This window comes from Hemitrygon akajei, chromosome 3, assembly GCF_048418815.1.
Source record: "Hemitrygon akajei chromosome 3, sHemAka1.3, whole genome shotgun sequence".
Classification (NCBI taxonomy): Eukaryota; Metazoa; Chordata; class Chondrichthyes; order Myliobatiformes; family Dasyatidae; genus Hemitrygon; species Hemitrygon akajei.
The window spans coordinates 160,206,359-160,233,898 of NC_133126.1; the positions used below are offsets into that span (position 1 = coordinate 160,206,359).

General features: G+C 41.6%; 1 protein-coding gene across 1 annotated transcript; it reads right to left on the bottom strand.

Moving 5' to 3' along the window:
• Positions 1-308: 308 nt before the first annotated feature.
• Positions 309-26,519, bottom strand: polr2h (RNA polymerase II, I and III subunit H). The gene is made up of 5 exons (XM_073041153.1): positions 26,327-26,519; positions 22,437-22,520; positions 21,242-21,335; positions 7,539-7,622; positions 309-3,046 (listed from the first exon to the last, which is right to left on the bottom strand). The coding sequence occupies exons 1-5, from the start codon at positions 26,397-26,399 to the stop codon at positions 2,929-2,931; spliced, it is 453 nt and encodes a 150-aa protein (XP_072897254.1). The 5' UTR covers positions 26,400-26,519; the 3' UTR covers positions 309-2,928.
• Positions 26,520-27,540: the final 1,021 nt, after the last annotated feature.

The window sequence follows — 27,540 nt, forward strand, 5'->3', positions numbered from 1 at the left end:
TACTCATAACTAATATTTATTAGTTCTGACAAATTCTTGCAAACTGTTCTGCATTCACTCCAGTAAGTACATCTTCTGTTTACGTATCATTGAAAATGTGGCCTAACTAGTGTTGTATTCTTTTATAATATAAACCATCACTAAACTTTCTGATGGGGTCCCTACAAAACCCAGTGCAGCTGCAGTAAGTTCCTGTACTCAAGTCCATTTACTTTGAAGGTCAACAGCTGCTTTGTTCTCAATTTCTTAATGCAATTGAACACTTACTTTCAGACTGCTGCATAATGACACCCAGGTCTTGTAGCAAATTTAATTTCAAAAATGTTTATTTATATCCAAAACATACAAAAGTAAACTGTGCACAACTAAGTTAAACTTAGCATTATTTATATATATATATATATACTTGTAATTTAGATTTTTTTTTAAATTTATGTATTCCAATGTACTGCTACCACAAAACAAAAAAAAATTGCAACATGTCTGATATTAAACTTGATTTAAAAGATTTTACATTCATGGTTGTTATATTTAGGAGTGTAAACTTGTATAAAAAATAGCAAATATAGCACTATGGTCATCCATGTGGCTCCCTGAGGCCATATTCCTTTCATTGTTTGAAAGGCTTCCCCACCCAACTGCACTCCTCCATGTACAGTAATGGAAGGACCCTTGATTGCAGTCCTTCCCCAAAGAGCTTTAGCACCAGTTGCACTGAGCTTCAGTGACAGCCAACCTGTCCACATTGGTTCCTCTTTGAACCCTCTTCACAGTTCGTAGCCCTCATCTCTATGTGTCATATGCAAACTTAAATACATTATATATTGTTCCCTTGTCTAAATCATTCATGTTGTGGATGCCTGGGGATCAAGCATTTATCTCTATTGCACTCCACAATTTGCTGCCACCCAGAAAAATACCCGTTTTTTTCCAGGTTTCCTATCTAACCAATTTTCATTCTGTCTCTATGTGAATCCATCCAAAATACCGTCATCCTGAGCACTGACATTTTGTGTGGGACATTACGAAGGGCCTCCTAAACATCAAAATGAATATTCACTGTTTCTCCTTCGTCTAATCCACCAGTTACATACTCAAAAAACGCCACTAAGTATGCTTTCCTTTTCATAATTGTATACACCTCTCAAGTGTTCTGTTATTGCAGTTTTTATAATAGATTCTGTTATCATCTCCACTACTGACTTACTGGGTTGTCATTTTGTTCTTTTTTCTCCCCCCGCTTCCTTTCTTTAAAATAGTAGTAATACCACTACATTCATCCTGTCTGTAGAAACTGCTCCACAGATTTTAAAGAATCTTGGAAGATGACCCCAATGCATTCACTTTTTGCAGGACCTATTTCTTTTTTGTTCTCTGGGGTGTACATTATCAAGTTCTTTTGTAATAACCCAGAAATTGCAGTTCCAAAATTACCAAACATGTTTGTTGCTTTTTTTAAAAAAAACACTGCTTTAGTGGATATTACTATTTTTAAATTATCAGAAATGCAAAGCATGAAATATCACATGCATATAATGCATACTGCTGTTATGCCTAGCACACTATTCCTTGGTTTCATTCCTTTCTTGCAACATTGTGAATTTCTCTTCTTCATTCAACTGTTTTGCAATGGGGCATTGCAAGTGATAAACTGACACACTGACAACTGTTAAGTAGCTTTGAAACAAGCCACTTTTGGGTAAATATAAAAGCTTTATTTAGTAGCATGATGTAATACCTGAACAAGAATGATATCTCTATTAGATAGCAAGATGAATTTCAATTTGAGTTAAGGGAGGTAAAAGAACAAACACTTCATGTCTCTTTATAAACTTTGACACCTCATGGGATTGAACCATGTCTTCACAGAAACAGGCATGTTCCATTATTTAGTTAGATGACAGATATGTGCTTGTTACTCATCTTTGCTTCACATCCCTTAGTACGCTTGCTTTACAAAAATCAAACTTCTATTTTTTGAACTTTTAGTTGACCAAACATCAGGAATTAGTGGTACATTATTTTATATGTGGCATGTTTTCTAATTTTACTCCAGTATTTCACATTCTGGATTCAGCATATCAAATTCATTATTTTAATGATCTCATTTAGCAGTTTGGTCAATCTTTTAAATATCATAGTAGTGTAACACAGCCTCAATTTTTTATTTTTTATTTTGGGCAATATTTAAAACCCAACTAACATGTCATTATTCTGGGTTGGATCTCATAGTAGCAAATTGGATGCTCTAGATTTTTTAATTACCAGAAATGGTAACAGTGGTTTTAGTTCAGAAGCACTTTAGAGGTAAACCACTTGGTGTTCTTAAGTCTAAAACTTCTATAAATAAATGTTTGTTCTTTAAACCCTTGTGATCATCATCCTGATATGCCAACTTACAGGTGTGCATCTTTCCCAAGATTCAATGCCCAAACTAAATGCAGTGTTCCAGATGGGGAATAATAAAGGGCACTTAGAACTGAAGTATCATTACTTTTCAATTCCATTAGTCCTTTTGGTTACTTTTTGGGTTTTTTTGTGCTTGTAAATTTGGACTTTAATTAAAGAGTGTCATTATCAGTTATCTCAGATCTCAGTGTCATAGCAGTAAATGGCATGTAATGTTATTTTTGAAACAAACATTTTTATTTGGATTCTATTCAAAGAACTCAATTTTACAAACATCAAAAAATGTATAGTTCCTTTTCATGATATGGCCACTTAATTTTTTTGAAAAATTTAAGCCAGTCATTAATTTTAAATAGTTACTTTCCTACATCATCTCCTTTGAAACAGGGAGAACATGAAATGTAGGACATTTACAAATTCGGTGTGAGAAATCATTTGTTGACTAATATCAACAAACAAATTTGATTTCATTGATAACTTAAAGCACATGTAAGATTTCCACATTCCTGTTTTTCCATCTCAGAATGCAAGTTTCTTCATTAGCAGATACACTCTGGAATCCACCTCAAAGCCATGCAAATTATTTGCATCTCCTTGAAGCCTCATAAGTAGACCTCCATAGGAGACATAGGCTGACCTGTAAGAAATGAAAATTCATTTAGTATGCTTGTAACACTTTCAGCAAATAGATAAAATTGAAAATACTGGCTCGAATATACAGGGATATCTATTTTTATAAATGACTTGGTCAAGGAAGTACAAGGGTGGATTAGTAAGTTTGCAGATGACACAATGTTTAATGGCATTGTGGATAATGCAAAAGGTTGTCTGAGGATACAGTGAGCCATTGATGCCTGCAGAGCTAGGCTGAGAAGTGACAGATGTTGTTCAATGCAGAAAAATGAAGTGATACACTTTGCAAAATCCACTTAGAATACAGGATTAATGGCAGGATTTTTAACAGTGTGGATGAACAGAGGGATCTTGGACTTAACTCAAAGTTGCAGTATAACTGTAATTAAGACCACGTTTGGTGTGTTGGCCTTCATTAGTCAGGGTATTGAGTTAAAAGATAATATTGCAGCTCTACAAAACTCTGGTTGGACTACACTTGGAGTATTGTTCAGTTCAGGTCACCTCAATATAGGAAGGATATGAAAGCATTAGAGAGGGTGCAGAGGAGATTTACCAGGATGATGCCTTACATGGATAGGCTGAGTGAGCTAAGGCTATCCTCTTTGATAGATAGATAGATAGATACTTTATTCATCCCCATGGGGAAATTCAACATTTTTTCCAATGTCCCATACACTTGTTGTAGCAAAAACTCATTACATACAATACTTAACTCAGTAATAATATGATATGCATCTAAATCACTAACTCAAAAAGCATTAATAATAGCTTTAAAAAAGTTCTTAAGTCCTGGCAGTTGAATTGTAAAGCCTAATGGCATTGGGGAGTATTGACCTCTTCATCCTGTCTGAGGAGCATTGCATCGACAGTAACCTGTCGCTGAAACTGCTTCTCTGTCTCTGGATGGTGCTATGTAGAGGATGTTCAGGGTTTTCCATAATTGACCATAATTCCATAATTGAAGGGAGGAGGATGAGAGGTGTACAAGATGAAAAGGAGTATAGATCAACTGGATAGCCAGAGACTTCCCCCCCCCCCCCCCCCGGGCAAAAATGGCTAATAACTAATCGCAATACTTTGAAGTATTTGGCGGAAAATATAGGGGGATGACAGAGGCAGGTTTTTTGCTTAACACAGGAAGTGGGAGTCTGTGGAACGCGCTGGCAAGGGTGGTGGCAGAGGTAGATATATTACGGACATTTAACAAATTCCTACAGTGCTTAGCCTCAGAACTGAAGGACAAGGGGGAATATCTTTAGCCAGTGGGTGATGGATCAATGGGAATCATTGCCACAGACAGCTGTAGAGATTAGGTCATTGGGTATATGTAAACTGGAGGTTGATCGGTTTTTGATTGAAAAGTGTATCGAACATTATGGGGAGAAGGCAGGAAAAATGGGGTTAAGGCCATACATCTAAAGTCAAATGTGTCAGTATTACAATGGAGTAAAGAGGATTACAGAGTCATGAGAGAGGAGTTGGCCAGAATTGATTGAAAAAGAACACTGGCAGGAATAATGGCAGAACAGCAATGGCTGGAATTTCTGGAAGCAATGTGAAAGATACAGGATATATACATCACAAAGAGGAAGTAGAGCATAAGATATAGGAGAAGTAGGCCATTGGCCCATCGAGCCTGCTCCGCCATTCAATCATGGGCTGATCCAATTATTCCCATCATCCCCACTTCCCTGCCTTCGCCCCATACCCTTTGATGCCCTGGCTAATCAAAAACCTATTTCTCTCTGCCTTAATTACACCCAATGACTTGGCCTCCACAGCTGCTCATGGCAACAAATTCCAGATTTACCATCCTCTGACTAAAGTAATTTCTTCACATCTCTACTGTAAAAAGGTGTCCTTCAATCCTGAAGTCATGCCCTCTTGTCTAAGACTCCCCAACCATGGGAAATAACTTTGCCATATCTATTCTGTTCAGGCCTTTTAAGATACGCAATGTTTCTGAGATCCCCCTCATTTTCCTGAGCTCCAGGGAATACACCCCAAGAGCTGTCAGACGTTCCTCAAATGGTAACCCTTTCATTCCTGGAATCATTCTTATGAAGTATTCTGAAGGAACTTTGATACAACTATGGCTAACAAGACAAGTCAAAGCTAACATAAAAGCCAAGAGAGGGCATATAATAGAGCAAAACAGTGGGAAATTAGAGGATTGGGAAGCTTTCAAAAACCATCAGAAGACAACAAAAAAGTCATTAAGGTAAAGATGGAATATGGAAGAGGATACCAGAAGTATTTTCAGATATATGAAGTGATGAAGTGTAAAAAAGAGACAAGAATGAATATCGGACCACTGGAAAATGATGCTGGAGATAGTAATGGGGGACAATGGAATGGCAGATGAACTGAGTAAGTATTTTGCACCAGTCTTCACTGTGGAAGATACTAGCAGAATGGTGGAAGTTCCAAGTCTCAGGGGTCATGAAATGTGTGAATTTACCATAACTGGAGAGAAGGTTCTTAGGAAACTAAAAGGTCTTAAGATGGACAAGTCACCTGGACCAGATCATGTACACCCCGGAGTTCTGAAAGACATGGCTGAAGAGATCATGGAGGCATTAATAATGATCTTTCAAGAATCACCAGGTTCTGAGAATGGTTCTGGAAATGTCACTCCAATTTTCAAAAAGGGAGACAGGCAACAGAAGAAACTATAGGCCAGTTAGTCTGACCTCAGTGGTTGGGAAGATATTGAAAATGATTATTAAGGATGAAGTCAAAGGGTACTTGGAGCACATGATAAAATAGGCCATAGTCAGCATGATTTCCACAGGGAAAAATCTTGCCTGACAAATCTGTTGGAAGTTTTTGAGAAAATGACAAGCAGGATAGAGAAAGAAGAATTGGTTGATGTTGTGTACCTGGATTTTCAGAAGAACTTTGACAAGGTGCCATACATGAGGCTGCTTAACAAGCTAAGAGCCCATGGTATTACAGGAAAGATTCTAGCATGGATAAAGCAGTGGCTGATTGGCAGGAAGCAAAGAGTGGGAATAAAGGGAGTCTTTTCTCATTGGCTGCCAGTGATTAGTGGTGTTCCACAGGGGTCCATATGGAGACCAATTCTTTTTACCTTGTATGTTAATTATTTGGTTGATAGAATTGATGGCCTTGTTTGCAAACAATATGAAGATAGGTGGAGGGGCAGGTAGTTTTGAGGGAATAGAAAGGCTACAGGAGGACTTAGATTAGGAGAATGGGCAAAGAAATGGCAGATGGAATACAGTGTCAGGAAGTATATGGTCATGCACTTTGGTAGAAGAAATGAAAGGGTTGACCATTTTCAAAAGTGAGAAAACTCAGGGTGGGGGGGGGGGGGAATTGGAGGCACAAAGGAACTTGGGAGTCCTTGTGCAGGATTCCCTAAAGGTTCATTTGTAGGTTGAGCCTATGGTGAGGAAGGCAAATGCAATATTAGCATTCATTTCAAGAGGACTAGAATATAAAATCAAAAGTGTAACATTAAGACTTTATAAAGCACTGGTGAGGCCTCACCAGTGTTGTGTTGTGAGCAGTTTTGTCTCCCCTTATTTTAGAAAGGATGTGCTGAAACTGGAGACAGTTCAAAGGAGGTTCACAAAAATTATTCCAGGATTGAATGGCTTCTCATACGAAGATTTTTTGATGGTTCTGGGCCTGTATTTACTAGAATTCAGAAGAATGAGGAGTGTCCTCATTGAAATCTATCAAATGATGAAATGCCTTGATAGAACAAATGTGGAGAGGACATTTCCTATGATGGGAAAGTCTAAGACCAGAGGACACAGCCTTGGAATAGAGGAGTAGAAGTTTAAGGCAGAGGTTGATAGATTCTTGATTGGTAGTGCATGAAAGGATACAGGGAGAAGGCAGAAGATTAGGGCTGAGAGGAAAATTGGATCGGCCTTGATGAAATGGCGGAGCAGACTCAATAGGTCAAATGGCCCAAGTCTGCTCCTATATCTTATGATCAAATGATGGAGCAGACTCAATTGGCTGAATGGCCTAATTTTATTCCTATGTTTTATGGAATGCCATTTCTATAGGCAGTAAGAGACTTAGGACAGGCAATAACCATATTGTCAGTGGTGCTCACATATTAATACAAAAAAGAATGCACAACATATTTTTCTGCATAAAATCTACAACCACACTTGAAGGAACAATTTCCAAGGTATTTTCTAATATCTATTGATATTTCTTCTTTATATCATCTACTTTGCATTGCAATTGATTACTCAGAACATACTTTGCTGAAAACAAGTACTTTCTCCCAGAACTCCTTTTAATGTTATGCAAAAAGATCGGCGTCAGCACAGCAAAGTACAAAGTCTAGCTTCAGAAAAAATTTACATTCTGTTCTGGTGCTAGTAGACTTTGGGCCTACAACATTAAAAAACTCTCCAACAATGTTTTTAATAAATAAATTTCACTACATTCAACATAAATTTTCAAAAATATTATACTGCAGTTTATATTACTTTAGTACTCACAATCTTGTGGCTGCTTCAGTTGAGCTTTCATCTCCTTCTATTCTATAAACTTTTCCATACATGACATACTCAAATTGATCTGCTCTGTAAGATATATAAAGAAAGAAAATTAATAACATTTAGAAAAATACAGAAAAAAATCTTTTATATATTGGGATCCAGTAAAATTGGACAAAACTGTACAAAATTTATGACATGCCAAACTTTCCATACAATAATTATATTCTTAATACAGAAACTTTCATTTTTCTTTGAATGGCTCAACCACAAATTCAGTTCACATTCAACAACCAAGGTAGTTGTATCTTCGTTGCTCTTAAACTATTTCAACTAAGATCCAGTTAATTACAATGCACGTCCAGTAAAATAGCAGTCATTAACAGCTAGCCAGAATGCATACTGTTCACTGTCAGAAACACAGCACAGTTACAGGCCCTTTAGCCCAATGAATCTATGATGGCCATGGTCACAGCCACTGGACTCAACGTCCTGTAACTAGTTCCAATTTCCTGTGTTTGCTCATATACTATATGTTCTTGGAAGTAGTTTGATGCAGGAAAGTTCATGTACAGATACTGGATAAGGATAGGTCTAAGTTATATCAGGTTTTAATCAAAAATGTCTATCAAAAACCATCACCATAGCTCACACACAAATAATGGTGATGTAGCAAGAAACAAGTGTGGAATTTTTCACTGCACAACTATCCCACGCCCTTTGGGAAGGAATCACATTACAAACGAAGATGAAGCACAAATAAGAGAATGACACTCACCAACAGAAAAACTGAGTAGGGGTTCAGGTAATTAAATGACAGCCAAGGCCAAGTATGGAATATTTAGAAGTACATTCGAGGATGCATTGTACAATATCTGTACTATTGATTACTTTAAGTAAAATACCTTCTTAAAAAGTGGATTTATTACAAATCTAAAAATCAGAAATGCCATGTTTTCCACCTTATTCAACTTCACATTCTTAATTGCTTTATCAAGCCAATATCCTGGTACTATTAATAGTTTTACATAGGTAATATACAATAAAGTTCTTTAAGAACTCAGCCTTAAAAATAGCAAGATAGTATTTTAGATCTCAAAATTATCTATAAAAATAAAATTTGGAACCTTAAGTTAAAACTTGACCCTCATCATCTATGTATTCCAACTTATGAGGGGTGATTGATAAGCTCATGGCCCAAGGTAGGAGTCAATTTTAGAAAACCTAGCACATTTATTTATTTATTTATTTAAAACATAGTTCCCTCCTACATTTACACACTTAGTCCAGTGGTGGTGGAGCATACAGATCTTGGACCTCCAGAAAGTGTCCACAGCAGGGTGATTGATAAGTTCTTGGCCCAAGGTAGAGGAGATGAGTTATACACCTCTCATTACATGCACATACAGTTCAATTCTTTGATTAAGCAGAAAGTTTGAAGTTAATAACTCATCTCCTACCTTAGGCCACAAACTTATCAATCACCCCTCGGACTTAATGGTTAGAAGTTCATCCTTCATTAGTACTAAACATGGTACTCACTTCTGAAATTTAATTCCATTGATTTCAATACAGTAAGTTAACTACAAGAAATCTTGGGAGATGTTTAAAAAAAAACAAATTAAGTGGGGCAGTATCATAAAAAAAATTCTCTCAAAGTCTCGAGGTAATCAAAAACAATTCAGAAACCAAAGAGACCATACCATAATAACCTTTACTGATTGTGACCTTTGCCTTTTAGGAATTTACCCAGCTTGTTTTGAATGTTTGTAAAGAATCCACTCACTGCATTTGTCCCAAAGATCAGTAACCCCTCTTGAAAAATGCTGACATCCGGTTCACGTAAACTGACATGCAACTTTGCCTGGTTTTCTCTGGCAATCCCCAACTCTTAGAAGGAGTTCAAAGGGGGATTACTATCTTGGTAGTTGGAATAGGTGGGTTGTCTAATGAAGCAAGAATGGACAGACTATGCTTATATATCTACTAAGATTAAAAACAAGAAAATGAAAGAGAATAATATACTAGATCCCAAGAGATATGAAAAGGGTGCATGCTCTGTTACCTTTAGGTAACAGGTTTTTCCTCTTATACTTAATTACACTCTCACTTCCCTCCCTCTCTCCCCATGTAGTCTCTATCTCATTTCCTGAAGTCTACTTTCATTCTTCCTGAAACTTATCTGGAATTGACAGATTGTTCACAACTTTTCTGTCATTATTTGTCTTCAAGTTACGTTTTATTCCTCCTATTCACATAATTAAGGCTTCTCATTTAGAACAATATTACATCATCTGACAATGTCACATTAATCCCTGAACTTGCTGCCATCATTTATTCTTGGTTAAGCAATGCAACTATTAAAATTCACAGTTTTGACTTTATGCATCTCTTCTGTCATCAGTGGCTATACCTCAGGATGCCAAAGCCCCAAACTCTCAAATTCCATCAACAGCATAGGTTCCCAACCTTTTTTTATGCCAGAGACCCCTACCATTAACCAAGGGGGTATGTCAACCCTGGGTTGGAAATCCTAGCTCTGTTTCCCCTTGCTTGTTTAGAACATTACCAACTTAAACTTTTGGTTTAAGAAGGTGCACTGAAGATGGGCAACAGCTTACTGATAATTCATAAAGCAAGAAATACAACTAAATATTTTATTAATAACTTTTTTCCCGTGGAAAATCGTAGTAAATTATCACCAGAAACAATGAAGAGGCAAGCGAAGGTGAGGTTCAATCAAGTGTTGAGGCTTACAGGTGTGATGCAAAGTCAGAGCGAGGTCAAGGCATGTTTGAGATGGAATTGGAGTGAGCAGAGGAGTTTCTGAGCCTGCCCACCTAAACCGAGAGAGAAGTTGGATCGATTTAAGCCCAAGGTTGATTTTGAAAGGTCAGTTACGGGCTGGAACATGGCGGCAGAGTCTAGACCCAAAGCATATCACTGTTGCAGGGCCCAGGTCCAGGTCCCAGTGCAGGGGACAACCCAGTGATTGGCAAATTCAAATGACAGGCCAAGCGGACTGAAAAAACAGGGTGTGGCAAGGGACGGGCTCACTGCTTCGCGACATTTACTCCACTCTCCTTGCCGTTGAGGCCGTGTGTCTGCGAGCTTTGTGACAATTTGCCCTGTTGTGCGATGAACTGAGCCTGAGACTCCGCGGTTGGGTTCCACAGACTCACTTTCGTTCTGAATGCTGTTGCTTGCACGATTTGTTTTTCCCCCCTCTCTCTGCGCAATGGGTGTTGGTCTGTTTTTTTTAAATTGCGTTCTTTTGCGTTTCTTGTTTTGCGGCTGCCTGTAAGCAGGTGAATCTCAAGGTTGTATAGTTTATACATACTTTGATAATAAATGTACTTTGAACCATGAACTAAGCCCAATTGATCAAATTTACAGTCATCTACCTTTCTAGATCATGAAGCCCAGCACCAACTTTTGTTTGATAATACTCCCATGAAAAGCTTTATAATATTTTTTAATTAAAATGATGGTACTCAAGTAGAAATTGTGACTGCTGTGTATCAGCAAATGTGGCTTCATTACTAGAGCTGAGCTGAATCCTGTAGAATTATCAGTAAACAATCTCAATTCTAATTTATGGTAGAGGCAAGGTCATAAATGAACAAATTTATAATGGCAGATTAAGCCAAGATAACATTAAAACAGTATGTTCAAGTCATGAAATGTTTTAAAAGTAAACTGTTATGCCGTTGGCCCCCTCCTTTGTGAAAATCGCAAGAACTCTAGTTAAGGGGGGTCAACTGACCCAAGAGAGAGAGACGTGCGAAAGACCACGTTCTCCCAAGAAGCAGAATAAAAGTGACTTTGACTATTGTCTCATGGAGACCACCTGAAAAGCCCTCGGGCAAAGTGGGCTGGTTGAGAGAGAGATCGCATTACCTGCAACTTGATTGACACCTGCGATCCCGTGAAGAAGTATAAAGGCGGGTCTGAGGGGAGGACCCTCAGATGCACCAAGGAAACACACGAAGGAGAAACGCTAGAAATCCTGCGACAGCGTTTTAATAGCTACAGCCGGTGGTGGGGTTCGTGTGCGTCCTTCCCTTGCCTGGGATTGGCGACTTCACCACGGAAGACGGCCTAGCTACAGGGGAAGCCACAGATGAGAGTCCATTCCCCCAACGAGACTTCCGACTACCTCCTACAGGTTGGAAAACCTGTCGGGTAAATGCTTCATGTTCTCTGTCTTTCTAACTAAAAGTGCACCAACGCGACACTTCCGCCGGCAACTAAGTGAAACTGCCGTGATCTAAAAGACTTTTAGATATCCAGTGAACGATATAAAATCTACATTACCCCTAGACGACGATCGAGCTTGTGTTTTGAATGATTATTATTACACCGGTGTTTTAGATTGAGTTTTGATGATCTGAATGTTTTGTATTAACCATACGTTTGTGCCCTTGTTGAATAAAACGGTTGAAAATAGTAGCATCCGACTCAGCTGATCCATCTATCTTTGCTGGTAAGTTACCTGGTTACGGGGTTTTCGTAACAAGTGGGGTTCTCGTCCCGGATTTGAAACCAAACGGGAGGGTCAGTGAATCGGGCTGTAAGTCCAAACTTAAGTCTGGTTACGCAGGTAGCCAGACGGAAACCAGCAAAGATGGATGTGGAGGAATTTAGGAGAAACCCGACGGTAGAGGCGCTAGGGAAGGCTACAAAATCAGAATTGGTAAATTTGGCGCAGGCATTAGACCTCACAGCGGTGAAGCCAGCAATGAAAAAGCAGGAAGTGCGAAGGGTCATACAACAGCATTACGTTGGGAAGAAGGTGTTTGCAGCTGAGGAGTTGGAAAATATTCCCGAAAGGAGATTAGTGAGTGGGACAAATCAGGCAGAGTTGGAGAAAGCAAGGCTGGAACATGAGTTTAAAATAAAGCAGCTAGAAGTAGAAGCAGCTGAGAAGGCTGCAGAGAGAGAGAGAGCTGAGAGGGAAAAAGAAGCCGAGAGAGCTGAGAGGGAAAAAGAAGCCGAGAGAGCTGAGAGGGAAAAAGAAGCCGAGAGAGCTGAGAGGGAAAAAGAAGCCGAGAGAGCCGCAAAGGAAAGGGCTGTGGAAAGAGAGCATGTGTTCAAACTAAAGCAGCTAGAAGCAGAAGCAGAAGAGAAAGAGAAACAAAGGAGCCATGAATTGGAGCTGGACAGGCGAAAGCAAGAGCAAAGAACTCGAGGGGACGAGAGAGAGGAGGGGTTTGATATTAGTCGGGCGTTGAGGTTGGTCCCCCCGTTCGAGGAGACGGATGTTGATAGTTATTTCTTGCTTTTTGAAAAGGTGGCAGGGAATCAGCAGTGGCCCAGAGAGCAATGGGTGGCGTTGTTACAAAGTGTGTTACGAGGAAAAGCACAGCGGGTATATACCACGCTGCCCACAGAAAGGGACGGGAATTATGATCAAGTAAAGGAGGCCATTCTCCGAGGTTACGAGTTAGTACCTGAGGCGTATAGACAAAGGTTCCGAAATTTAAAAAGAGGGTGGAATCAAACGTATACCGAGCTAGCCCATGAGAAGGGTGTGCTCTTGGACCGTTGGTGCACAGCTGAAAAGGTGGCCGAGAACTATGGGCGTCTCAGGGAGTTAGTTTTGATTGAGGAATTTAAAGGTTGCGTTCCGGAAGAGATCCGAATGTATTTAAATGAGAGGACAAATCAGTCCATCTCAGAGATGGCTAGGCTCGCAGATGAATATGCCCTAACCCACAAGACAAAGTTTTCCTCGCCAAAAAGTTACCCGAGAGACCGTCGGAATGGTAGGGAAAGTCCGCCGGCTAAGGGAGAAACTCCGCCGGGAGCTAGCACAAAAGGTGAGGATAACAGACAGGAAACCTGGAGATCTCCTGGTTTAAACTGTTTTAATTGTGGAAAGGTGGGACATATTGCATCAAAATGCTTTGCTCCAAGAAAGGAGCCAGAGAGGGAGAGAGCAGCGACCCCTATCGGGCGTGCAGTGGTAATCAGGAAGTTGACAAGAGGGCCCCAGGTAGATGGAGTACCGGAGGGGCGGGAGACATTTAGTTCTGAAGGAACCGTGTCTTTGAGGGAAGGGGACCCCCCCATCCCCGTACGAATTTGGAGAGACACGGGGGCGGAACTATCGTTAATTAGCCGTAATGTGTTAAATTTCGGCCCTCGGACGGGGGAGGTTGCCCTGAGAGGAATCGGGAACCAGACCGCGGTCGTGCCTTTGCATAGGGTCTTTCTCGATTGCGAGTTGGTGTCGGGACTTGTGGAGCTAGGAGTCCTGCCGGAGTTACCGGGGGAGGGCGTGGACCTCCTGTTGGGTAATGACCTCGCGGGTGGGAAGATGGGAACCGCCCTGATAGTTGAGGCCCCGCCCATGGAGTCCCCGAGCATGCGCGGTCACTCGCAGCCTGTCGAGAGCGGCGGCTGGGACAGCGTGCAGTTTGAAATTGGCCCAGACGTTTTTACCGACCCTACACCACGAGGGTTCAGAGGGTGGTAAAACGGAAGGTAGTAAAGTAAAAGGGGGTAAGGGCGAGGAGATAGCTCCCCCCTTAGTGAAGAGAAAGGTCCTAGAGGTAGGAAATAAAGATGAGAAACGGATAAAGCTGTTAAAACGTCCAGAGTTGGACGTGGTTGATCTGTCTGGTTTGGCAGAATTGTTTGGAGAAGTTGAGAGTTCTAAAGATGTTCTCGATGGTCCCGAGAGTGAAATGAGGACAGTCTTAGAGGAGAAGGGTATCCTTGCTGTGGAGAAGTCAGCTGACATGGCCGAGGAGGTTGTTTCAGCTCGCAGGGTTGCGCCTTCCCCAACAGGGGGCTGCCTGGAGAGTTACTGGAAGGAGGGGGGGACGTTAGAATTTGAAAAAGGTATGGGTGTTGAAAACCTGGAAGAGGCCAATGTCCCGTTTGAGTGTGTCCAAGATGGGGATACACATGGTGCTGAACCTAGTCACGGAACTCAAGGGAAAGGGGGATGTGTAGTTCCCAAATTGAATGAAGAAAATTTAAAGGCTGGACTGATATCAAAAGCAGCAACCAGGCTACAGAGACAATGGCTTGGTACCACAAAGCCTGTGAATCAATTACAGGTTGAGTTGGAAGGTAAAGGGGCCCCACACGCTATTGTTATTCCAGAGTGTGGTGTGAAAAGGCAGAATTTGAAATGCTGTCTGAACAAAGCGAGATCGCTTGCGGATCTTAAATTGGAAACTAATAGCATGACGGGTCCTGAAGAGAAAAACGACAAATTGCCTAAAATTAAGGAATTGGGTGGTCTAAGTTTGGAACACACTGATAAAATAACTCCTATGAAAGGAGCGGGCGAAAGCCTATTTCGCCAGGGTGCCCAAGATCGCCACGAGGGAATTAACCGGAAAAAAGGCGAGGGTTAATGGGGACGCGATTTTTAAAATAGCAGAAGCCGGTTTTAAGGGATTTTGACAAAGTATGTGAATAATAAAGACAACACCCATGGAAGCTTGACTGTTAAGTTTGAAAGTAGCATAAAAATTTGTCTTTTGCATGAACCTTTGTAGATGTATGTAAGCTAAGATCACACCTCCTTAGTTATGTTGCTGAAGAAAGCAAATAAATAAGGTGGTTATTGAGCTGAAGTTTGATGCTACCAGGCGTTAGTAGGGCACATGAGGTTAAGGTATTAAAGAAAAGGGGCACTGTACTTGTTACCTGTTTAGATACTGACTTGAATGTATAACAGTAGTACTCTGTGAAGAGAAAAGCTTGTGTAGTATGTAGATTCAAAAAAATAAATAAATAAATAAATAGATTCCTGTGTCAACCTGTTTTTAACCGCTGGTTAAAAACCCATTATGGGGGGAGGTGTTATGCCGTTGGCCCCCTCCTTTGTGAAAATCGCAAGAACTCTAGTTAAGGGGGGTCAACTGACCCAAGAGAGAGAGACGTGCGAAAGACCACGTTCTCCCAAGAAGCAGAATAAAAGTGACTTTGACTATTGTCTCATGGAGACCACCTGAAAAGCCCTCGGGCAAAGTGGGCTGGTTGAGAGAGAGATCGCATTACCTGCAACTTGATTGACACCTGCGATCCCGTGAAGAAGTATAAAGGCGGGTCTGAGGGGAGGACCCTCAGATGCACCAAGGAAACACACGAAGGAGAAACGCTAGAAATCCTGCGACAGCGTTTTAATAGCTACAGCCGGTGGTGGGGTTCGTGTGCGTCCTTCCCTTGCCTGGGATTGGCGACTTCACCACGGAAGACGGCCTAGCTACAGGGGAAGCCACAGATGAGAGTCCATTCCCCCAACGAGACTTCCGACTACCTCCTACAGGTTGGAAAACCTGTCGGGTAAATGCTTCATGTTCTCTGTCTTTCTAACTAAAAGTGCACCAACGCGACACTTCCGCCGGCAACTAAGTGAAACTGCCGTGATCTAAAAGACTTTTAGATATCCAGTGAACGATATAAAATCTACATTACCCCTAGACGACGATCGAGCTTGTGTTTTGAATGATTATTATTACACCGGTGTTTTAGATTGAGTTTTGATGATCTGAATGTTTTGTATTAACCATACGTTTGTGCCCTTGTTGAATAAAACGGTTGAAAATAGTAGCATCCGACTCAGCTGATCCATCTATCTTTGCTGGTAAGTTACCTGGTTACGGGGTTTTCGTAACAAGTGGGGTTCTCGTCCCGGATTTGAAACCAAACGGGAGGGTCAGTGAATCGGGCTGTAAGTCCAAACTTAAGTCTGGTTACGCAGGTAGCCAGACGGAAACCAGCAAAGATGGATGTGGAGGAATTTAGGAGAAACCCGACGGTAGAGGCGCTAGGGAAGGCTACAAAATCAGAATTGGTAAATTTGGCGCAGGCATTAGACCTCACAGCGGTGAAGCCAGCAATGAAAAAGCAGGAAGTGCGAAGGGTCATACAACAGCATTACGTTGGGAAGAAGGTGTTTGCAGCTGAGGAGTTGGAAAATATTCCCGAAAGGAGATTAGTGAGTGGGACAAATCAGGCAGAGTTGGAGAAAGCAAGGCTGGAACATGAGTTTAAAATAAAGCAGCTAGAAGTAGAAGCAGCTGAGAAGGCTGCAGAGAGAGAGAGAGCTGAGAGGGAAAAAGAAGCCGAGAGAGCTGAGAGGGAAAAAGAAGCCGAGAGAGCTGAGAGGGAAAAAGAAGCCGAGAGAGCCGCAAAGGAAAGGGCTGTGGAAAGAGAGCATGTGTTCAAACTAAAGCAGCTAGAAGCAGAAGCAGAAGAGAAAGAGAAACAAAGGAGCCATGAATTGGAGCTGGACAGGCGAAAGCAAGAGCAAAGAACTCGAGGGGACGAGAGAGAGGAGGGGTTTGATATTAGTCGGGCGTTGAGGTTGGTCCCCCCGTTCGAGGAGACGGATGTTGATAGTTATTTCTTGCTTTTTGAAAAGGTGGCAGGGAATCAGCAGTGGCCCAGAGAGCAATGGGTGGCGTTGTTACAAAGTGTGTTACGAGGAAAAGCACAGCGGGTATATACCACGCTGCCCACAGAAAGGGACGGGAATTATGATCAAGTAAAGGAGGCCATTCTCCGAGGTTACGAGTTAGTACCTGAGGCGTATAGACAAAGGTTCCGAAATTTAAAAAGAGGGTGGAATCAAACGTATACCGAGCTAGCCCATGAGAAGGGTGTGCTCTTGGACCGTTGGTGCACAGCTGAAAAGGTGGCCGAGAACTATGGGCGTCTCAGGGAGTTAGTTTTGATTGAGGAATTTAAAGGTTGCGTTCCGGAAGAGATCCGAATGTATTTAAATGAGAGGACAAATCAGTCCATCTCAGAGATGGCTAGGCTCGCAGATGAATATGCCCTAACCCACAAGACAAAGTTTTCCTCGCCAAAAAGTTACCCGAGAGACCGTCGGAATGGTAGGGAAAGTCCGCCGGCTAAGGGAGAAACTCCGCCGGGAGCTAGCACAAAAGGTGAGGATAACAGACAGGAAACCTGGAGATCTCCTGGTTTAAACTGTTTTAATTGTGGAAAGGTGGGACATATTGCATCAAAATGCTTTGCTCCAAGAAAGGAGCCAGAGAGGGAGAGAGCAGCGACCCCTATCGGGCGTGCAGTGGTAATCAGGAAGTTGACAAGAGGGCCCCAGGTAGATGGAGTACCGGAGGGGCGGGAGACATTTAGTTCTGAAGGAACCGTGTCTTTGAGGGAAGGGGACCCCCCCATCCCCGTACGAATTTGGAGAGACACGGGGGCGGAACTATCGTTAATTAGCCGTAATGTGTTAAATTTCGGCCCTCGGACGGGGGAGGTTGCCCTGAGAGGAATCGGGAACCAGACCGCGGTCGTGCCTTTGCATAGGGTCTTTCTCGATTGCGAGTTGGTGTCGGGACTTGTGGAGCTAGGAGTCCTGCCGGAGTTACCGGGGGAGGGCGTGGACCTCCTGTTGGGTAATGACCTCGCGGGTGGGAAGATGGGAACCGCCCTGATAGTTGAGGCCCCGCCCATGGAGTCCCCGAGCATGCGCGGTCACTCGCAGCCTGTCGAGAGCGGCGGCTGGGACAGCGTGCAGTTTGAAATTGGCCCAGACGTTTTTACCGACCCTACACCACGAGGGTTCAGAGGGTGGTAAAACGGAAGGTAGTAAAGTAAAAGGGGGTAAGGGCGAGGAGATAGCTCCCCCCTTAGTGAAGAGAAAGGTCCTAGAGGTAGGAAATAAAGATGAGAAACGGATAAAGCTGTTAAAACGTCCAGAGTTGGACGTGGTTGATCTGTCTGGTTTGGCAGAATTGTTTGGAGAAGTTGAGAGTTCTAAAGATGTTCTCGATGGTCCCGAGAGTGAAATGAGGACAGTCTTAGAGGAGAAGGGTATCCTTGCTGTGGAGAAGTCAGCTGACATGGCCGAGGAGGTTGTTTCAGCTCGCAGGGTTGCGCCTTCCCCAACAGGGGGCTGCCTGGAGAGTTACTGGAAGGAGGGGGGGACGTTAGAATTTGAAAAAGGTATGGGTGTTGAAAACCTGGAAGAGGCCAATGTCCCGTTTGAGTGTGTCCAAGATGGGGATACACATGGTGCTGAACCTAGTCACGGAACTCAAGGGAAAGGGGGATGTGTAGTTCCCAAATTGAATGAAGAAAATTTAAAGGCTGGACTGATATCAAAAGCAGCAACCAGGCTACAGAGACAATGGCTTGGTACCACAAAGCCTGTGAATCAATTACAGGTTGAGTTGGAAGGTAAAGGGGCCCCACACGCTATTGTTATTCCAGAGTGTGGTGTGAAAAGGCAGAATTTGAAATGCTGTCTGAACAAAGCGAGATCGCTTGCGGATCTTAAATTGGAAACTAATAGCATGACGGGTCCTGAAGAGAAAAACGACAAATTGCCTAAAATTAAGGAATTGGGTGGTCTAAGTTTGGAACACACTGATAAAATAACTCCTATGAAAGGAGCGGGCGAAAGCCTATTTCGCCAGGGTGCCCAAGATCGCCACGAGGGAATTAACCGGAAAAAAGGCGAGGGTTAATGGGGACGCGATTTTTAAAATAGCAGAAGCCGGTTTTAAGGGATTTTGACAAAGTATGTGAATAATAAAGACAACACCCATGGAAGCTTGACTGTTAAGTTTGAAAGTAGCATAAAAATTTGTCTTTTGCATGAACCTTTGTAGATGTATGTAAGCTAAGATCACACCTCCTTAGTTATGTTGCTGAAGAAAGCAAATAAATAAGGTGGTTATTGAGCTGAAGTTTGATGCTACCAGGCGTTAGTAGGGCACATGAGGTTAAGGTATTAAAGAAAAGGGGCACTGTACTTGTTACCTGTTTAGATACTGACTTGAATGTATAACAGTAGTACTCTGTGAAGAGAAAAGCTTGTGTAGTATGTAGATTCAAAAAAATAAATAAATAAATAAATAGATTCCTGTGTCAACCTGTTTTTAACCGCTGGTTAAAAACCCATTATGGGGGGAGGTGTTATGCCGTTGGCCCCCTCCTTTGTGAAAATCGCAAGAACTCTAGTTAAGGGGGGTCAACTGACCCAAGAGAGAGAGACGTGCGAAAGACCACGTTCTCCCAAGAAGCAGAATAAAAGTGACTTTGACTATTGTCTCATGGAGACCACCTGAAAAGCCCTCGGGCAAAGTGGGCTGGTTGAGAGAGAGATCGCATTACCTGCAACTTGATTGACACCTGCGATCCCGTGAAGAAGTATAAAGGCGGGTCTGAGGGGAGGACCCTCAGATGCACCAAGGAAACACACGAAGGAGAAACGCTAGAAATCCTGCGACAGCGTTTTAATAGCTACAGCCGGTGGTGGGGTTCGTGTGCGTCCTTCCCTTGCCTGGGATTGGCGACTTCACCACGGAAGACGGCCTAGCTACAGGGGAAGCCACAGATGAGAGTCCATTCCCCCAACGAGACTTCCGACTACCTCCTACAGGTTGGAAAACCTGTCGGGTAAATGCTTCATGTTCTCTGTCTTTCTAACTAAAAGTGCACCAACGCGACACTTCCGCCGGCAACTAAGTGAAACTGCCGTGATCTAAAAGACTTTTAGATATCCAGTGAACGATATAAAATCTACATTACCCCTAGACGACGATCGAGCTTGTGTTTTGAATGATTATTATTACACCGGTGTTTTAGATTGAGTTTTGATGATCTGAATGTTTTGTATTAACCATACGTTTGTGCCCTTGTTGAATAAAACGGTTGAAAATAGTAGCATCCGACTCAGCTGATCCATCTACCTTTGCTGGTAAGTTACCTGGTTACGGGGTTTTCGTAACAAAACAAACAAACCCTGTTCTGCTGGGGTCATCTACTGTACAGTGCTCCCTGTGTAGCCTCCTGTATAATCGGCGAGACCCAACGTAGATTGGGAAACCACTTCGCCAAGCACCTATGCTCCATCTGCCATAAAAAGTGGGATCTCCCAGTAGCCACCCAGTTCAATTCTACTTCCCATTCCCATGCACCAGTCCATGGCCTTCTCTACTGCCATGATGAGGCCACACTCAGGTTGGAGAAACAATATCTTATATTCCATCTTGGTAGCCTCCAACCTAGTGGCGTGAACATTGATCTCTCAAACTTCCTTCACCTCCCTCTGGTGCTCCTCCCTCTTCCCTTTCTTCCATGGTCTTCTCTCCTCTCCAATCAGATTCCCTCTTCTCCAGCCCTGTACCTCTTTCACCAAACAACTTCCCAGCTCTTTATTTCACTCCCTCCCCCCTTCCAATTTCACATATCACCTTGTATTACTACTTCCCCTCCCCACAACTTGTCATTCTGACTTCTCTTTCTTTCCAGTCCCAATGAAGGGTCTCAGCCCGAAACGTCAACTATTTATTCTTTTCCACAGATGCCTGGCCTGCTGAGTTCCTCCAACGTTTTATCTGTGTTGCAACAAATAAATTAATTTTACTAGCAGTAAGGTAGTAACCAGAAAATATATATTTTCAGAAATCTGAAGTAGAGCTTGAGGCAACAATATGAAGAATGAAATTATTCAATGTTATGATCTTGGTTTGACTGAAAGGGTGCTGGCAAACTATATTTACTGATAGCTTTCAAAAAGGAACCATGATATTGTTCAACCAATAAAGGAAATGAAGGCTGAGAGAATGTGCGTGTACGTGTGGGGGAGCAGGGGGGAATGGTATTGGGATTAATTAGACAACATATTCAAAGAGATGACACCCCATATTGTGCTGAAAAGCTTCCATCAGTTTTGCAAGATTCTGCTATTGTCTAAGTACCTAGATGGCCGGTCATCCGTAGGGTTGTATTCTCCATCATCTGGTGTTCCATCTTCGTACAAAGTACTTGCTATTACTAGACGAAATTTATCACCTGGGAAAAAAGTATAGTATATTAGCATAGTAAAATTAACTAATTCTCCATGTCCTTCCATAGTGCAAACCAGAGTAGTTTACAAAACATATTCCTTTTCTAATATTGTCAATTATTTTACCCAATCAAAATAATGTAATTATATCAGTATGTTTACTAATATTCCGTACTTCAAATACAAACCAAATCTATCAGAATTAGCATGTATTTGTGTTTTATATTGACTTACATACCACCCATCTGGAACACTAAGCTTGTTATAAGAAATTAATTTGGTTTAACAAGGCATCCCTACATTCTGAATCCAATTAAACTGACCATTCCACAACCAATGCAGTCAAATAACATTTCATTATATTCTTGTAAAATTAGTCAGCTCTATCATGGGTACCAGTCTCCAGAGCATCCAAAACATCTACAAGGAGCGGTGCCTTAGGAAGACAGCGTCCACCATTAAGGATCCCCAGCACCCAGAACATGCCCTCTTCATGCTGTTATCATCCTGAGATTAGCCTTCTTGGAGGCAATCACAGTAAATCCAAGAAACAGAAAGAATCAATGAAAGACCACACTCATCAGGATGGACAACCAACCAATGTGCAAGTGACAACAAATGTGCAACTAAAAAAAAAGAGAAATAAATATCTAGATCATGAGATGAAGAGTTCTTGACAGCGAGTCCAAAGGTTGTGGGAATAGTTTACCAATGGGGCGAGTGAAGTTATCCCCTCTGGTTCAAGAGCCTGATGGTTAAGAGGCAATAACTGTTCCTGAACCTAGTGGTGTGAGTCCTGCAGCTCCTGTACCTCCTGGCACCAGCAAAAAGAGAGCATGACCTGGGTGGTGGCGGTCCCCGAAGATGGATGCTGGTTTCCTGCAACAGCGCTCTGTGTTAATGTGCTCAACGGTGGGAAGGCTTTGCCTGTTTATGGAACTCAGTTCATAAACTGAAGCACATTCATATATTGTCATTTTAAAGTAGACAATTTTGAACTGGAGCAATTCAACATTTGGTTGGAATGCATGAACATTAATAGTATTTCACGTAACAATGACATAAATTGTATTTACCCAAATTAAAAATTGCAGTTAGTATCTTACCAAGTTCAACAGGGTAAATCTGAATGTTTACATCAAGTATCAGGTCCATTTTAAAGGATTCACTTTCACAATGTAGGCGAGAAACTGTAAAGACAGCAACAGTTTATTTGCCTAAAGCTGTCTCAGTATTGCTTTCATTTGTATTAGAGTCAAAAACTAAAACTAAATAAAAATAAAAAGATTTTAACTGCCAGTATCAAATAGATTTTCAGTTTGAGTGTTCATAGGAACAGCATTTAATTAGACAGCACATTTATAATTTTTGCATTCTAGTGTGATCTCCAGTGTTTAAAAATGGCTATTTATGCTCCTCTTTACAAAGCACTAAATAAGTAAAAGCAAACTAGACCATAAATAGCAAGTGCTACATGTCGATTGACACCTGATGGCTATTCCCATCATTCAAAAACATCATGATTGATCTTTTACCTTCACAGTACATTCCCTCATAACCACAATTTCTGAACACCCAAGTAATATCAGAAGCACAATGTAGTACAGGTGACCCGGAGTTATGATTGATCAGGTAACCGAACTCACAAACCACAATTCAAAGGGCCATCATAGAAGCGCATCAGTTAGCATAATGCTTTACAATGCCAGTGTTCAATTCCCACTGCTGTCTATAAGAAGTTTGTACATTCACAAAATGTTTGTAAGATGGTATTTGGCTTTGCTGGTGTTTGACACAGGTTATAACTAACAGTTGCAGGGCATACTGGAGGGGAAAAGATGGTGTCCATATAGGTCCCAATGACAAAAGAGTACAAATACTGCAGATAATACGGTAGTTCCTGGAAAGAGTTAGGAAAAAGTAGTAGGATCACAAGGGTAATAATTTCTAAAATTTCTCCCATTGTCATGTGCCAGTGAACATGGAAATAAGAGGATAATGCAGGTGAACACAATGCTGCTGAGGAGGGGGCCTGTTGGATTCCTGGAGTACTGGGACCAGTAATGGTAAAGGTGGGACGTACACAGATCAGATGGGCAGCACCTCCAACAGGTCTGGGTCCAGTATCTTTGTGAGGATATCTGGTAGTGATTTTAGGTAGGTTTAAAATCAAGCTTAGCAGGCAAATGTTAATTAAACACAGACTGAAAAGAAAAAGAATGTCTTAAGTTAAAAAGTTAGTGAAAAGAAAAACAATGCCAGAGAAACCAAAATATTGAATATAGAAAACAATTCTGGCTTTGCTTAAAGGTAATTGAATTTGAGCTTATAACCATGAGGACAGGGCAGGGCAGTGCTTGATACAGTCCACTGCAGGTGGAACAATACCAGCTCATCAGCTTCAAGTGAACATGGTACATGGGATCCAATGTTGGTTCTGCTAGTACAGCCACCACCTCATAGACCTAGGTTCAATCCTGACCTTTGCTGTAGAGATGGCACCTTCATCCATGTTTAGCTGCTCTAGTTTTCATCCAGATCTTAAAAACATGTAGGTTTATAGGTTGATAAAGGCTAATGTAAATTGCTCGAGTCTAGGAAAGTGGTAGAGTCCATGATAGTGTAAGCAGAATTAAAAGAAATTGAATTAAGATAAAATTAGTGAAAGTAGATGGTTGATAATGACTCAGTTGGTTAAAGGACTTCCCTATGACTCTATGACAGTAGCTGACAGGAGGATTTTGAAACCGGGAGCCTGGTATCAGCAAAGTTCTACAAGGACAAATACTTAGTTCCTTGACTTTTGCAGTGTATTTTTGTGATTTTGAGTTAACTGCATAAATGGGCTATGTGGTTAACTGTAAAAAAAAAAGCATTAGCTATAGAATGCTCTAGATAATCTGGTAAATTGGAGAGAAAGTGAAAAGTGGAATTCAATCCAAATTAGCCAATGTCTTTTCAGAGGTCAATTAAGGCAAAGGAATACATAATAAATGAGAGGACACAGAACAAAGGGAGTGTGTGTCAAGAGAGTCTCAAAGATGTCAGGACAGCTCACTAGGATGATTAAAAAAACAAGTGGATATTTTCATTTAGTAGCTAAGGCACAGAAATAAAAGAGCAGAAAGCTCTACTATAAATTGGTTTACAAAACAAGTTACCCCATGCATTGCTTTTGGGTCTGATTGCACATGAAGAATGTGATGACATTGGAGAGGTCGCAGAAATCTACAGGGCTACAATAGACTGGAAAACTGTAGCCATGATAAAAGACTGAAGAAGCTGGGGTATTTCTGATTAGAGGACTAAAAACCAGTCAGCCTAGATCATATATGTCAAACTCAAGGCCCGCGGGGGAATTATCTTTGGCCCGCGAGATAATATCTAATTAACTATAAAAGCTGGCCCCAGTAATCGAAGCGCCTATGGCGTATGATATGGCTAATGCTGAGTTTATTCAGGTACCAGGTTTTCACGGTTTTTAGTGCTTATTTGGCAGTCTTGCTCGGCAGTCTTCTTCATAAGAAACGGAATTTGTAAAGTGAAACACTTTGTAGTTATAGCAGAGACTGAGACACATGAGAGCAGGCTGAAAAAACGGAGGCAACGAAAGCTACGTTCGCATGCGTCCGACTGATCCGGCCCGCATGAAGCTGCATTTTGCTCAATCCGGCCCGTGACCTAAAATGAGTTTGACACCCCTGGCCTAGATGTAATTAGTATTAACGCTGAGAGGAGGAAACCACCTTCCACACAGAAGATACTGAGGATCTGCAATACACTGCTCCAAAAGCTGGTGGATCCTTAACTGCTTCGGAATTGTTCCTGAAGATACCTAACCTGCAAGACATCTTACCAAATGCAGGAATATGGGATTAGGCAAAACAATTTTGTTTTAAACTGACAAGCACAGCAGCCCAAGTTTTCTACAGTTCAATAGATTGTATTTCAATGCACTGCTTGGATACATTATGTTAGTTTTGGTCCAATAATGGTCAAAGATGAATCCCTTCTGAGAGACAAGGGGTGAGAGCAACTGCACAAAATGTCAAGATGGAACTTAGACAGTGGGACATTTTAAAAGCCCTGCTGCAATTGCATTTAATGAGAACTAATAAATCTCTCCATTAGCTAGAATAATATCCATTTTGGAAGAAGGCCATGGTTGTAAAGGATCAATTGGATCATCCCCAAGATCTTGTTCCAGGAGGTCCTCAGACTAGCTTCCTAGGTCCAATTTACCACTTCATGGGGTCAGGAATTGGGATGCTCAATAATGATTACAATGTTTAATTCAATTCATACTCCTCAGAAAATAAACAAAATATTCCCCCAATGCAACATTAAACTCTAATCCTTATCCACCCATAGACGGGAAAGCATTAATATTATTTGCCACTTAAAGTACCCAGTAATAGCTATCTCCAACATACAAGAATTTAACCATGTATCCTGACATTCAACAAACTTTTGTCACTGCCAAATTCTGCATCATAATCTACTAACCAGTCAAGTGGGCCAACTGAAGTATATTAAGATTTCATGCTGTTCAGATATTCTTACTGTGTTTGTTTTAAGGTGATCCGATATTTTATGGTCAAGATTAACGTTGGTTAATTTCGGATTATTTAAAGAAATTAAAATTCTATAAAATTTAGTGGACTTTGACGTTATATCCTCGGATGGTGATTGAGATTCGCAATAATTTAATCACTTTTAACCATTTTCAAGAAATCGAGTCTATTCCAACGTTGTACAAATGACAACACACGCTTGCCGCATGCAAACATTCACTAGCTAGAGGAAATACACAATACTATCGTAAGGAGAGATATCCAACCAAAATAATAGGTAGCATACAACGTAAATACTGCGACAAATTTAACATGAAAGTTTCAGTGTGGAAACTGTTGTATTTGAGCTTCCTTGCCCCATTCAGTAACTACACGATGCACCAAGATAAGCGCGTGGATAAAGAGCTCGGCGCTTTCTTTACCTCTATCAAACTTTACACCTTCTGGGTCAATATCTTTCACATCAAATATATCCTCAAATAAAATCCCCGCCATCGTACGCCACACAAGATAAAAATTATCTTGAGATTTCCAACCAACGTTCAGCAGGCCCAGACACGGTACCGCACAATTTCTCAAAGTATGTCGGGATATTTGCAGAATCACCGTATCGCCCAACAGCTATGCAGCTGCGCAGTCTGATCATTTAACCATACTTTCCCCCATCTTTGATCAAGGCACGACTGCGCGCCTTAAATATCTGCTGAAAGTTAATTTACAGCATTAGTTTGCATTTTCGTAAGTTTGTCTGGTTTTTGATTTATTTTGAATGGAAATCTGTATCAAGGTCAAGTTACAGTAAAACAACCCTAGTATCTATTTTAAGTAATTCAGAGCTGCTTCAATTGCTTTGATCTGCTTCACTTGTTAAAAAAAATTGGACCGTACACTTTGGCAGTTCCAGAATTTCAAAACCACAATCATGTTTATAATCACGGACTCATTTGACATTACAGTACATTTACTTGTTCTGCGGCAGTAATACAGTTGGAAAGGCTTTTTTAAAAAAAAACTGTACTGGTTAATATGTTAATTGATCATTGGAAATTGTCCGCGATTAGGTTAGGGTTAAATCGGGGAACGTCGGGGGTTGCTGAGCGGTGTGGTTCAAAGGGCCGATTCTGCGCCATATCTCTAAATAAAATATATAGGCATCTGTTAGTCTCGAGAGACCATGGATTTGCGCCTTGGAAAGTTTCCGGGAGGTGGCCTGGGCAGGGTTGTATGGGAGACCAGCAGCTGCAAGTCTCCCCTCTCCATGTCACTGATGTTGTCCAAGGGCAAGGACCGGTGTCGTCTGAGAGCAATGTGTGGTTAAGTGCCTTGCTCAAGGACACAACAATCTGCCTTGGCTCAGGTTTGAACTAGTGACCTTCAGATCACTAGATCAACGCTTTAACCACACGCCAACACTAAATAAAATAAATTACAAAATAAATGGAAAGCGGCCAGTGAAGGAGTGGAGATTTGAGGCTTTGACAAGAAGAGGTGGAGGACGAGTTTGTTCCCAGTTAGTCCTTACAATGCCTCCTGAGACGGTGATGTGCCTCTCCTGTGACTCTTGGGGGAGCTCCCCTCTCCCGCAGAGTCACATCTGCCAGAAGTGCATGCGGTTGGGCGATCTAGAAGACCGTGT

Excerpts from the sequence above, each read along its gene's own strand:
- polr2h (XM_073041153.1), bottom strand. The coding sequence starts at position 26,399 with ATGGCGGGGATTTTATTTGAGGATATATTTGATGTGAAAGATATTGAC. Across the intron at positions 22,521-26,326 it reads AGGTGTAAAGTTTGATAGAG|TTTCTCGCCTACATTGTGAA; the intron begins GTAAAGAAAGCG and ends CTGTCTTTACAG. Across the intron at positions 3,047-7,538 it reads ACTGAAGCAGCCACAAGATT|GTCAGCCTATGTCTCCTATG; the intron begins GTGAGTACTAAA and ends CATTTCTTACAG.